Source organism: Lipotes vexillifer, unplaced genomic scaffold (assembly GCF_000442215.2).
Source record: "Lipotes vexillifer unplaced genomic scaffold, Lipotes_vexillifer_v1.1 scaffold1691, whole genome shotgun sequence".
Lineage (NCBI taxonomy): Eukaryota > Metazoa > Chordata > Mammalia > Artiodactyla > Lipotidae > Lipotes > Lipotes vexillifer.
Window position 1 is genome coordinate 523105 of NW_006789046.1, and position 12528 is coordinate 535632.

Sequence of the window (12528 nt, forward strand, 5' to 3'; positions counted from 1 at the left end):
CCTGCCCGGGCGGGGCTCGCCATTGGCCGCGCGAGGGAGGTGAGGGGGCGGGGCTCCGCGCGCGGGGCGGAGCGGCGCTCGGCATTGGCTGTGAGAGGCGGGTGAGGCCCGCGTGACGGCGCGTCCGTGCGCGAGCTGCGGCGGCTGGGAGTGGGGAGCCGGCCGTGCCGCGCCGCCGGTTCGGGGCCATGATCCGGAACGGGCACGGGGAGGCAGGCGGTGACGAGCGGCCGGGCCCAGGGGGCAGGCGTGCCGTGCGGGTGTGGTGCGACGGCTGGTGAGCGCGGTGGGGGGCGGGGGGCACGGGCGGGGCCGCGGTGACAGCTGTGGTCGCCTTCGCCGGGGTCGGGCGGCCGGCTAGTACGGGGCGGGCGGCGCCTTGGCCGCGTAGGACGCCTGGAACCCGGGCCACCGCGTCGCCGCGGGCAGCGCGTCTGAGGGTTGCTGGAGTCTTTCTGCGGATCCCTACATGAGCGCCTTCCCCGGACGCTCCTTCTCTCACGTTTGCCTTTAAGCCGGAGACCCAGCCAGGCGGTCCCACCTGCCTAACTCGTGCACGATAGTAGCCAAAGTTGCGTGTCTAACCTTAGTGACTTTAATCATTTCAGTGCCCTAGGAGCTCTTTTTCTCCGGAGGAGCCGTGCACCCAAAATGTCTTCCCAGAGTTCTCCTTCTCCGGCTCCCAGCTTGCCGGCACAAAACCAGGAAGGTTCTCCTAGGTATCTGGGCAGGCGTCAGCGCAGGCATTGCCCGATCTGCGTAAGACCCTAGTGAAGCCCCCAGGCTCCTGGGTCCATCTGAGGAGGGCTACAGTGCCCAACTGTCCTCTTTTCTGGCAAGCCAGACAACTGGAGTGGTGTTGAGATAGGTTTGAGGCCGTCAGCAGACAGGAGGAAAGTGAACCTCTAGTGATAAGTTGACGTCTTGGATGCTTCCTCAGACCTTATTTGATGGAAGCAGAGAAAGAAAAACATCTGGCTAGCCCAGGGCTTCAGCGGCCAGCAAGTGGGGCTGCCATACTCCTGGGCCTGCACCTGAGTCACCTTGTGGAGGGGGCGTGGCTTCCTGTCCGTTGACTCTGACCTTGGCCCTGACCAGGCCTGGACCCTGCCCCAGCAGGCCACAGCCACAGGCCACAGTGACTGGGATACAGCCTGGACCCAGGTCCACCCTGCATTCTGTGCCGTGCACCCTCCTTCTGCCCAGCCTGTCCAGTGGGCACAAGGGCCTGCCAGGCTCCTGAATTTGGACTTCCCTCTTCCCTTAGCCCAGGACCAGAGCCCTGTGCCCCACAGGCTTGTCTGCTGGGGCCTGGTGTTCTGGGGTGGGGCTAGCAGGTGGCGCTGAGTAGAATGGTTTTGTACACCTGGGTCACCTGGAGAAGCAGGGACAGCTCCACCTACTCAGAGGGCAATACAAGGCTGGGAAGAAGCAGAGTGAGAATGAGGGCACACCTCAGGGCCCGCAGAGAAGTGGATGTCCCCACCGCCACACATGGCAACCCGAGCGGAGCTGTGGTGCTGTGTGTGGCTTTCAGCTGAGAGTTCACTCTTAACCAGGCCTGGATTTGAGGATGAAAGCTCTAGAACCAGGTGATAGGGAGGTGGTTGTTGGCTTCACTGAGTTTCCAGAGGCCTTGGGGAGCAGGCAGGATTTCTAAAGCCAGTGACTGCCCTTGTTCATTGGCTGGACTTTGTTTCGTCTTGGCCCCTGGGACTGTCTGGCTGTTTCATGGTAGTACAGAGCCCAGTCCACCCCTGAACTAACATTGGTTTCTATTACCTCTCAAAGGGACTGCCCGTGACAGTTTGTATTTGGGAAGGGGAGGGGCTGAGGGCAGAGTGCTGTCCCAGGTGTGGGGAGCAGGGGCTGTTCTGTGCACTCACCAGTCCTCAGGTCCGCCAGGCCTTGTCCCCAGGCTCGCTCAGTCTGACCTTGAGCCCAGGGACCAGTAATGTGGAGAGCTGAGCACCCCGCCCCTCTGAAAGCCCAGACCCAACCGGACCCTGGGAGCAGTTCCCCATGGTGGCTTCTCAGAGGGCTTCCTAAGGACACTGCAGAGGAGCAAGACTGCACCCCCAACACTGGGATGATGGCCCCGCCCTCTCCACAGCTATGACATGGTACATTATGGCCACTCCAACCAGCTGCGCCAGGCACGGGCCATGGGTGACCACCTCATCGTGGGTGTACACACTGACGGTAAGCCGGGCTGCCAGGCCCATCCTCCTCCCCCACACCCGTGACAGACGCCACAGGTCCCCGTGGTGGGTAGGGCCAGGCCCAGCCGTCCTCCCTAGAAGTGCAGCTCCACAGGCTCGCCCCAACCCTGGCCCAGGCCAAGCCATCTAGAGCTTTCCCGTCTTGCATCCTATCGTGAGCTTGAGGGGCAGGGGTGGTCCAGTGGATCAGTCCAGGTATGCCGCCCACTTCCTACCCGCTTCCTGGTTCCCAGGGCCTTAGAGGACAGAGCACCCAGCCATCAAAAGGGAACCCCGGGGCTTCCCTGGTGGTGCAGTGGTTGGGAGTCCGCCTGCCAATGCAGGGGACATGGGTTTGAGCCCTGGTCCGGGAGGATCCCACATGCCGCGGAGCAACTGGGCCCGTGCGCGACGGCTGCTGAGCCTGCGCTCTGGAGCCCGCGAGCCACAACTGCTGGGCCCGCATGCCGCAACTGCTGAAGCCTGCGAGCCTAGAGCCCGTGCTCCACAGCAGGAGAGGCCACCGCAATGAGAAGCCCGCGCACCACAATGAAGAGTGGCCCCCGCTCACCGCAACTAGAGAAGGCCCACGTGCAGCAATGAAAACCCAACGCAGCCAAAAATAAATGAAAACAAATAAATTAAAAAAAAAAAAAAGGGAACCCCGGACCGTACCTGGAACTCTGGTTGGCTGGGGGTGAGGGGTGTGCAGTTACCCAGCACGTGCATCCGCAGCGCCTGTACCGGCTCACAGAGGACAGAGCAGGGCTGCTCCTTGTGGTCCTGCCTCGTGGGCTGAGGGCCCGATGAGAGACAGCCTCCCACCGTGAGCCCTCATGTGGCCGCAGACCCTGCTCGATTCTGGGAGGGGACTTCTGAGGAGGAGCCAGTGAGCCTGTGGCCAGCCTTCCAGGGGTCACCCACCTTGTCCTTTGCCCTCTTCTCTCTCCCTAGAGGAGATCGCCAAGCACAAGGGGCCCCCGGTGTTCACTCAGGAGGAAAGGTACAAGATGGTGCAGGCCATCAAGTGGGTGGACGAGGTGGTGCCAGCAGCCCCCTATGTCACCACGCTGGAGACGCTGGACAAGTACAGCTGCGACTTCTGCGTCCACGGCAGTGAGTCGGCAGGGCAGAGCCCCCGGGGCAGGGGAATTGGGCAGCTCCAGACCTGACCATCAGAGGGGCGTCCAGAGGTGCTGGCCTCCTCACACTTTGGGGAGCACAGAGCTTTTGAGGGTCTGAGGAAGCTCTAGGTCCTTCCCCAGAAAGGAGCACATGCACACCAGGACAGGCCTGGAGCCGGGGTATGGGCCTGGAGGTCTTCATGGCTTTGGGTTAAGATCCTTGTTCTCGTGTGCGTGTCACCCCTTAGATGATATCACGCTGACTGTAGATGGCCGGGATACCTACGAGGAAGTGAAGCAGGCTGGGAGGTACAGGTAAGCTCTACTTGCTGAGTGCCCCGCTTTTCGAGGAGCAGGGCTCCCAGCTCCCATCGAGCTCCTTCTGCCTGTGAGGGCAGTGTCCGGGCCGCGGCCTGTTTCTTGTGGCCTGGACTGGAGCTGGGGGTGCCATACATCTGCATCGCCCAGTATGGTAGCCACTGGCTACGAGCAGCTGCTAAGCAGGGGAAACATGAGGTGTGACTGGGGAGCTGGCTTTTATTTGAGTCACTTTAATTGAAAAGACCAGTGTGGCCAGCGGCTCGAGTGGGGCAGTGAAGCCTGGGGTTCCCTTGGCAGGGAGTGTGTGGTGAGGCAGGACCTGGGTGTCAGTGGACAAAACAGGACCAGAGCCACCCTGTATGGCCTGCTCACCCCGACACTGCGAACTTGGGGCCTAGTGACAGCGATCTGTCCAGTCATTTCCTTTGGTTGATAAAATCTCAGTGGTCCCTTCACTCTCCTGGTCTTGGTTTTTTGTTGTGGCTGAGAGTGGCGAGGAGAAGCCCAGGTCTGTGCACAGCATGGCTGGGGGCTGGACCACGGTAGACTCAGCCACAAGCAGAGTTGCCCTTAGGTGGGGCAACTTAGGTGCCCGTAGGAGGTGCAGCCTTGCAGGTGTGTCCCAGGATGAGAGCCCCACCCCCAACTCTTTTCCCAGAGAATGCAAGCGCACCCAGGGGGTGTCCACCACAGACCTCGTTGGCCGCATGCTGCTCGTGACCAAGGCCCATCACAGCAGCCAGGTGAGTCTTTGGGGGCCAGAGCGGAATCCCCAAGGTCCCAGAGCTGGGAGGAAGGGATCGCCTACCCCACCCTTGCCCCTCAGTGGGCACTAGGACAGCAAGCTTTGGTGTCCTGGGGTTGGTTGCATCTGGAGGGCAAGGCCCCTCAACCCCCTGCCCTTCCGTGCAGGAGATGTCCTCTGAGTACCGGGAGTACGCAGACAGCTTTGGCAAGGTGAGTGTCGCCTGTGCTGTCCGGGCCGCTGCCCAACCCCCAGGCCACCCCTGGGGAAAGGCTGGCCTGGAGCCTTGCCCTCTACCCTGCTCCCTGCTTTCTGGACACTGACCGGGTACTGACCGCCGGTCTTGCTGGCTGGCCGGTCCCAGCAGCCACTGCATGGAGGAGAAGTGAGGACTGCCCACGAACGAGGGGTCTCTAACCAGGTGGCCTGGTCCTCTCTCCCTCTGTAGCTATCTCACCCGACACCCTCCAGGGAGACACTTTCCTCAGGAGGCTCCTCCCAGGTGACCAGACGGTGGCCTCAGGGTGCCAGGTCCCCACGAAGGCCGTGTCCGCTGGCCTCTTCCTAGCGGGTTCGTTGCCAGGCCAAGGTGGTGTTGGCTGCAGCGCCTGCTGTGGCCATGGGGCAGAACCCCAGTCCCACTGGCCATAGCGGCCCCGCCCAGCCTGGTTGTCGTGTGAACCAGGCACCTGCCAGCCAGCCCTCGGCATCCCTGCCTGAGATGTCTGCCTGGAAACAACAGCAGAGCGACAAGCGAGTGGCAGGCTGTGGCTAGGGGTTTGGAGTCCCGGCCTATAGCCCCCATGCCTGCCCCTGCCATCTCACACCTGTGCCGCCCAGAGCAGACTGACAGGCGGATGCGGGCAGGCCCAAGGATGGGCACAGGCAAGGGACATGCCTGCGAGGCCTCTGTCGCTGACCAGGTTGTTCTCGGCTTACAGTGTCCTGGGGGGCGGAACCCTTGGACGGGGGTGTCCCAGTTTTTACAGACATCCCAGAAGATCATCCAGTTTGCTTCGGGGAAGGAGCCCCAGCCAGGGGAGACGGTCATTTACGTGGCTGGTGCTTTTGACCTGTTTCGTATCCTCTGGGACTGGGTGGGGGGTTGTCCCTGCCCCAGGCCTTTTCTGTGCATTTCCACATCTTCCCCAGTGGGCTGTGGGGGCTAGAGGGGCCTCCCTGACTCTCGAAGGCCCAGGATTGCGGTGGGGTGCAGGGGCACCACTATCAACATGGAGAGGCATGAGCAGGTGGGTGGGAAGGCACCTGTCTGAGCCCTGGCTTCTGTGGGCGGCCGCTCCTCGTTGGTTCCTCAGTCCTTGACCTGGGCGCAGACATCGGGCACGTGGACTTCCTGGAGAAGGTACATGGCCTGGCGGAGAGGCCCTACGTCATCGCCGGCTTGCACTTTGACCAGGTCTCACCCCGGGCAGCCGGTAGCGTGGGGGCTCTGGAGGGGCTCCTAGGGTTGGGGTTGGGCACAGGCGAGGCAGAGGTGGCAAGCTTGGGCCTATTTCCAGGGAGAAGCCCAGGGAGAGCCTCCCATCCAGGGCTTCCCCACACTGGCAGACGCCCCACGAGGGATTGTTGGGAGGGAGCACGGCCTCACTCCCACCCCAGCCCACCCCTGAGGTCACCAGCTGACCCAACCTTGTTCTGGCTCTAGGAGGTCAACCACTACAAGGGGAAGAACTACCCCATCATGAACCTGCATGAGCGGACCCTGAGCGTGCTGGCCTGCAGGGTGAGTGCAGGCGGGCAGGTGGCAGGCCCAGTGGCGCCTCCTTCCCAGGCTGGGGCTGCTTCTCCACAGGGCCCTCCCTGGGGTACAGGAGTCTGCGGCTTCACCAGGCTGCCTCTCAGCTCCTACCCCGCAGCCTGGTGAGGCCCATCTAACCAGCTGTGCTCCCTTTCCGCCCAGTATGTGTCCGAAGTGGTGATTGGGGCCCCGTACTCGGTCACAGCAGAGCTCCTGGATCACTTCAAGGTGAGGACGGGGCTCCTGGCAGGCGGCTTCCAGGGAGGGTCTTGACTGAGTGGCGCCAGGCCAGCTCTCTGAGCCCAGGCTGCTTCCCTGGAGAGGGCCTTCTGCGGGCAGGGGACCATGGGGGGAGATGCTGGGTGGGCGCGCTGACCCCCGCCTCCTCCCCAGGTGGACCTGGTGTGTCATGGGAAGACGGAAATCGTGCCTGACAAGGATGGCTCCGACCCGTATGAGGTGGGTCATGCTGGGCCCTCGACAGACATGAGGTGGCCACTGTCTGATGCTTCCCAGCCACCTAACGCCCCCGTACCTCATCATGCCTGTCTGGGAAATGGGCGGGGTGACAGCTGCCACGCTGATGGCCTCACGGCTTAAGGAGGCAGGTTGCTAACGGGTGGGAATAACTGCCCCCACCATAGTGGGGTGGGAACTCTCTGAGCCAGGGCAGCAGGGCAGTCTTCTTGGGGTCCAAAGGAGGGCTCTCACCTCCTCCTCCTCCCGGCCTCCAGGAGCCCAAAAGAAGGGGTATTTTCTGTCAGATCGACAGTGGGAATGACCTCACCACGGATCTCATTGTCCAGCGCATCATCAAGAACAGGTGAGTCTCAGCCAGGCTGCTGCAGGCATGGGAAGCCGCTGAGGCTTGGGTATGGGTGTACCACTCACCCCCACCTGGCCCCCAGGCTGGAGTACGAGGCCCGGAACCAGAAGAAGGAGGCCAAGGAGCTGGCCTTCCTGGAGGCCATGAGGCAGCAGGAGGCGCGGCCCGAGAGGGAGAGCGACTGTGACTTCTGACCAGAGGGGAGAGGTCGCCAAAGGTCCTCCAAGTGCTGGCCCTGTCCCAGCCCTGCCTCGAGAGCTTGGCTCGGTTTTTAACAAAGCTGCGGTGCCCTCCTTTCCAACCACCTGGCCATGGAAGGGCTGGTGTGGAGGACACTGCCTTTCACCCTGCCCGTGAGGTGTCCGTCTTGCAGCAGGCCCTCCTGCCCTTCCTGCCGAGCTGCACAGTGAGGGGATCCAGCACAGTGGAGCAGCCCGACAGGCAGGATGAGCAGGGGGCACCTTCAACAGAGGGGTGCCACCCTGCATGCCCGGAAAGGCCCAGTTTCCATCCTTCCGGCTCCGCTGCTGCTCTCTATTCTGCCCCCAGGAATCTCCTGCAGACCCTGGATGACCCCCACTGCCCAGCTCAAGGCGGTGGCCTTCCTGCCCGCCCGGCCTCCGTGGGAGCCAGCTTCAGGGAGCAGTGACCCAGGGGCCCGCCCCCTTTCCTCCTCAGAGTGCAGACCATGCCATCTCCCACGTGAGCGGCCTCTGCCCTGCAGTGTGTCCCTGGTGCCCCGGGGCCTGTCGCCCGGATGCTGCGCCCCCTGCTTCCCGGGCCAGCCTCCCCACAGACTGTTCTCGGTTTTGTACCTGACCAGCTAGTGTGCAACCGAATAAACCTGCTGGGAGGTGCTCTGCCTCAGGCTCTCAACCCTGCAGGGCAGGACCAGGAAACCCACCACCTTGGCCCTGCTCCCCGCTGCCCACCCAGCAAGGAGGGGGCCAGCAGGCAGCATGACGGCAGCAAGGAACCCCCCAGATCTGGGCCCCCAGACACCTCCAGCTGCCTCCCATGTGGCAGGCAACAAAAAAAGAGGGGAGGGAGGCAAGGACCAACAGAGTACCTTTGGCCCCAGGGTCTGTCATGGGGAAAATGAGAGGCTGACACCCCACGACCCACATAGAGCTACCTGATCCAGAAAGGAATTAGGGGCTGCTCCCTGGCCCAATCCACAGAATCTCAGGGTCTTCTGCACCCAAGTCAGGGTACACTTGTAGTAGTGCAGTGGCTGCAGGGTGCTGACCCCGGTCACCTCTTGATGGGGTTGGGGGGGGGGAACAGTGGCAGTGGTTTATGGCTCTGTGGTGTTCAAGAGCGAGGTCTGTGATGTTTTCTCAGTCCTCTGCCAGTTTCCTCCAGAATGGCCTCTGCCCTGCGATGCTGAGCCAGATGGGGCTGGAGTACCCTGTGGCCCGGCCCCATGGGAGCCCCTGGCCAGCGTTCACTCCTTCTGGAAGGTGGGCCTGTCCTTTCTTTTGGTCCTTAAGGTCCAGCCTAGAACCTGTGCAGGAAGCTTCAGTGGGGGACTATGGTGCACACACCCTGGCAGGGCAGCTGCCCTGCTTCCTTTGTTCCCTCCTCGAGTGGGGGGAGCTCACTAAGCTGTGAGAGGCACAGGGCCCTCCCTGCACCCCCACCCCACCTGGGCCCCCAATTTCAGGAGCCCGGTGATGCCAGACTTTCCCACGCTCAGATCCCTGGGCGGCAGGGATCAGCCAGTCCCCTGTAGACTCTGATGTGAGGGTGGGACACAGGAGAGGCCGGAGGGTTCCTCTTGAGATGAGTCATCCCTAGGCCTGCTGAGAACCCCCTGCTGGGTGGCACCGCAAGGTGAGGACTGGGGAACAGTCCGCAGCAGCAGTCAGGAAGCCCCAGGTGAGCCACGGTTGGAGGAGACTCAGGGCCTGGAGGTCCAGGAGGTGGGCTCCTCCAGAGACTGGTCCACCCAGGTGCAGCAGGATTGCAGGTCCCATCCCCAGCCTAAGTGGAGGGCCGGTAGGTCCAGCTCCCTTGGGCCCCCTGAGGCCCAGCTGGCAAGGCCCCATGGGGGTGGGGGACACCACTGAGACAGGCTGCAGACCTCTGGGACCAGGGCTCAGGCCAAGGACTCAAGTCAACTTCATTGGGGGTGGGGAGGGCAAATCAACCTGCTAAGATCCCCACAAGTGAATTAGGGAATTAGCCTGAATGTGAGGTGGGGGGAGGCTGGCACAAGGCAGCTGTGCTCAGGAGCTTTGGCCCTACACATCCCCTCCCTCTTCAAGCTGGGGCAGCACCCATTGCTTTGGGGATATCTGCTTCCCTGTGGGTCTAGGGAGGGCTGAACAGAGTTCCCAGGCCTGGGAGGAGCCAGCTGCCTGACGTCAGGTTCAGGACTCAGCTGGGGTGGCGCCCAGCTTTGTCATCCCCCTGGTGCAGCTCCTCCTGGTCCTGGAGCTGCACATCTGGCTGCTTTCCCACTCCTGCTGGGCCCAGCCTATTCATTAATTCACTTGGCACAAGTATTGTCCTGTGCTGTGTACTTTGAGGAATTTTGGGGGACTCCAAGAAGAGTGACCCCAGAGCTGCCCCTCTGGTAAGGGAGATCTTTGGTCTCAAGAAACTTAGGATTTGAGGCAGGAGGGCCTCCCGGTGTGCAGTGTTCAGGGGAAGCTTTTATAAGGCAGGACGTTTGAGCTGGCCTAATAAGACTTGATGGCTAGTGGGCGACCCAGGCACCACCTCCTAGGAGGATCCAGGAGCCGCGTGGACAAAGGCAGGGAGGTGTCGGGCAGGGGCTGGAGGTGGGGGACATGGAGAGCAGCCTTGCAGAGACAGATGTGGGGCTCCAGAAGATGTCTGGGGCCGATACAGCTGGAGGCCCAGCAGCATTTTGCCAGCAGTGGGGTTTGGGAGCTCCTGTGCAGGTGTTTCCGTGAAGCCTGTTGGCCTGAGGGCCTTAGTTGCTGTCTGTGCTCCTAGGTGGCCAGAGTCCGGTTTGGAGATTCACAGGTACTTGCCCACTCCGTCTGCTGGGCCACCCCCCACCCCCCAGAGGCTGCGAGTCTCATTTATTCATTAAGCCATTTACGATGGGGATGGGTGGGCGGTACTGCGTGCCGTCTGGCGCCAGGGCAAGGGCGGGCCCCAGGGTGTGCCCGCGGGAGCCAGGCCAGGTCCACGTTCCGGGATCGGGGTTCACGTGCTGCGATAGTCCGCGGCGCGGAGTGACAGGAAGACGTCGGCCTTGCACTGGAACATGGCTCGGCCGTCGGGGAACCGCTCGCAGCTCTGCAGGTTCCGGGTAACGTCCTCGACGCACACGGCCTGGGGGCGGGGGGAGGATGAGGGGGCGTCCGCACCCCTCCAGCGCCCGGTACTCACGAGGCTCCGCAGGCTGGGGCGCAGCTCCGGGAAAGGCGCCAGCCCGTCCCGGGGGTCCCGTGCCCACGGGCGGCTCGGAGCGCCGCGCGTACGGCGACCTGCGGAAGCCGGACAACAGCCCCGCGGCGCGACCCACGGAGTAGTAGCCCGGCCCCGCCGCCTCCTTGTACCACGCGAGGCCGGGGGGCGCCAGCAGCAGGCACAGCGCCAAGGCGGCGGCCACCAGCATCGCGAGCCCGGCCATGGGGACGCGGGCGGCGGCGGCGGCGGGCGGCGGGGCGCGAAACAGCAGCACCGGCGCCTTATATCTGCGGCTGGGCGGGGCGAGGTGCGAGGGCGGACGCCGGGACGCAGGGGCCTCCCCATCCCAGAGGGAGAAGCCCCATGGGGTCAGCGCCTATTGGGCACAGGGGCGCGCTGGAGGAACAGATGGTCAAGAGCTTGGTGGTGATGAGACGCCCCCTTCTCCCCCACCTCGGCCCACCTCTCCGTTTCTGACCCTGCCTGCTCTTACTGGAGGCGGCCCCCAGGCCACTCCCACCAACCTTGGTCCCTCCAGGGTCTGGCCTCAGTGGGAGCAGGGGCAGCAGTGCTGCACTGAACCCTCAACCAGTCCGATGGCGCCCCAGCCCCGAGTCACCCCCGGAGGTCCCCAGCACTCATGAGGCTGGAGAGAGAGCCAGTGACTGCACTGTGCCCAGAGGACAAACGAGCAGTTCCCACCCTAAAGGGGAACTGACCAGAGAACAAGGGCTTCTTGAGGAGGCACGGAAGTCTGGGAGGGCCTGGGGGCAGAAGTCAGTTTCAACAACTGGTCCGGTCCTCAGAGCTGATGGCAGGACAGGCAGAATGGCTCACGGGAGAGATGAGGGGAAGCCAGGGGAGAGCATTTGCAAAGGCAGGTGCTGTGATCCTGTGCCACCATGGCAGAGAGAGAGCTGAGGTTATGGGATCCTAATAGGACCTGGTGTGGCCCCTGAGCTTCCCGGGATGGGGCAGATGGCTGGACTCTGGATGTGTACAGGGCCTGGCAGGCAGCTGTGTGTCCAGCTCAAGGGGACCAAGCAGGCCCTGGGAGGACTGGGCTGGAACCCAGGAAAGAGCGGAGAGGAGCCCAACTGGCAGGGAAGTGGCAGGGGCCCATGTGACCTGTGGCAAGCTGTGGACCTCTTTGGGGTGAGTGCACCTGTCCCAGTGCACAAAGGCTAAAAGCCTGGAGGCTGGGCTCAGGGTCTGGCACCCCAGGCATGTGGGTACTTCCCGTCACAGAAGAGCATTCCCCAGGGAAGGAAGAAATTCAGGGAGGGGAGGCGGGCTGGGGGTAGAGGCCAGATGGAGGCCAGGCCCCCCAGTGGGATCCTCTGCAGTTGCCACAGCCCACTTCTCAGTGAGGGCTGGTCTTCCTACTGGCCCGTGAACTCCTTGGTGACCCTGGATCCAGACACAGTGTAGACAGGCCCCTAGAGTAGAGCTGCTGCCTAGAAACTGGCAGCTAAATAGGAGCACCCAGGAGGCTGAACCCAAGGGTCCAAGATGGAGGGCACATAGCAGGTGACGTCAGCCATTAGGCTTGCTCAGCCGCCCGTCCTCCTGCTCACACTTTCCAAACATCCTGGCCACGTGGCTTCCCAGGACAGACACCAGCACAAGGGCCTTGGCAGTTGGGTTTCTGGGCAAGGAGCACATGACCTCCAGGTTCTGTGAGGGCTTCCTTTCCTCTGGGCACAATGTTCAGATGGGAAGCATGGTACCACATGGGTGACCATGCACTGCCCAGTCTTCTCACCTGGGGACTGGGGTCAGGTAGAGTAGCATAAACGTGCTCAGCAACCAGCTACAGGACAGTGCCCCCGAGGGGGGAGGTCATCGAGAATAGACTGGCAGGAGCCAGTGCTCACAAGACATGCAGCCTGCAGCGGTCTCCATCCAGAAGCTGCACAAGACCATTAGGTCTGGGACCGCTGCCCCCCAGGGGCCACCACCCCATGGGAGCTGTGGTGGAACACAAGTGCTCAAAGATGTCCCAACGGCTGTCCTTCCCTAGGAAGGGAGACGCTCAGACACCTGCGGACACATCCTAATGTCGAGGACATCAGCCCTGACAAGGAGCTGGCTTTCAGCTGGAGCAGGGGAGAAAGGGATCAAGAAAACCCATCACAGCTGCCTCAGCAGAGCCGGTTCAG

At 62.7% G+C, this 12528-nt stretch overlaps 2 protein-coding genes across 3 annotated transcripts; one reads left to right on the plus strand and one right to left on the minus strand.

The window, feature by feature from the left end:
- Positions 1-170: 170 nt before the first annotated feature.
- On the plus strand, positions 171-7831 carry PCYT2 (phosphate cytidylyltransferase 2, ethanolamine). Of its 2 annotated transcripts, XM_007462311.1 has the most exons (14): positions 189-277; positions 2114-2202; positions 3156-3317; positions 3574-3640; positions 4305-4389; positions 4559-4603; positions 4840-4893; positions 5333-5471; positions 5726-5808; positions 6058-6135; positions 6313-6378; positions 6544-6609; positions 6885-6973; positions 7059-7170. In XM_007462311.1, exons 1-14 carry the CDS (start codon positions 189-191, stop codon positions 7168-7170), a joined length of 1224 nt encoding a protein of 407 aa, XP_007462373.1. The 2 variants fall into 2 exon arrangements, with proteins under 2 accessions (XP_007462374.1, XP_007462373.1); XM_007462312.1 differs by lacking the exon at positions 4840-4893 and having other exon boundaries at positions 171-277; positions 7059-7831.
- Positions 7832-10159: 2328 nt separating this feature from the next.
- Positions 10160-10589, minus strand: NPB (neuropeptide B). Its single transcript, XM_007462383.1, is given in 3 exon segments — positions 10160-10288; positions 10346-10373; positions 10375-10589. Coding segments are annotated over 3 exon segments (372 nt in total).
- Between the last annotated feature and the right edge of the window lie 1939 nt (positions 10590-12528).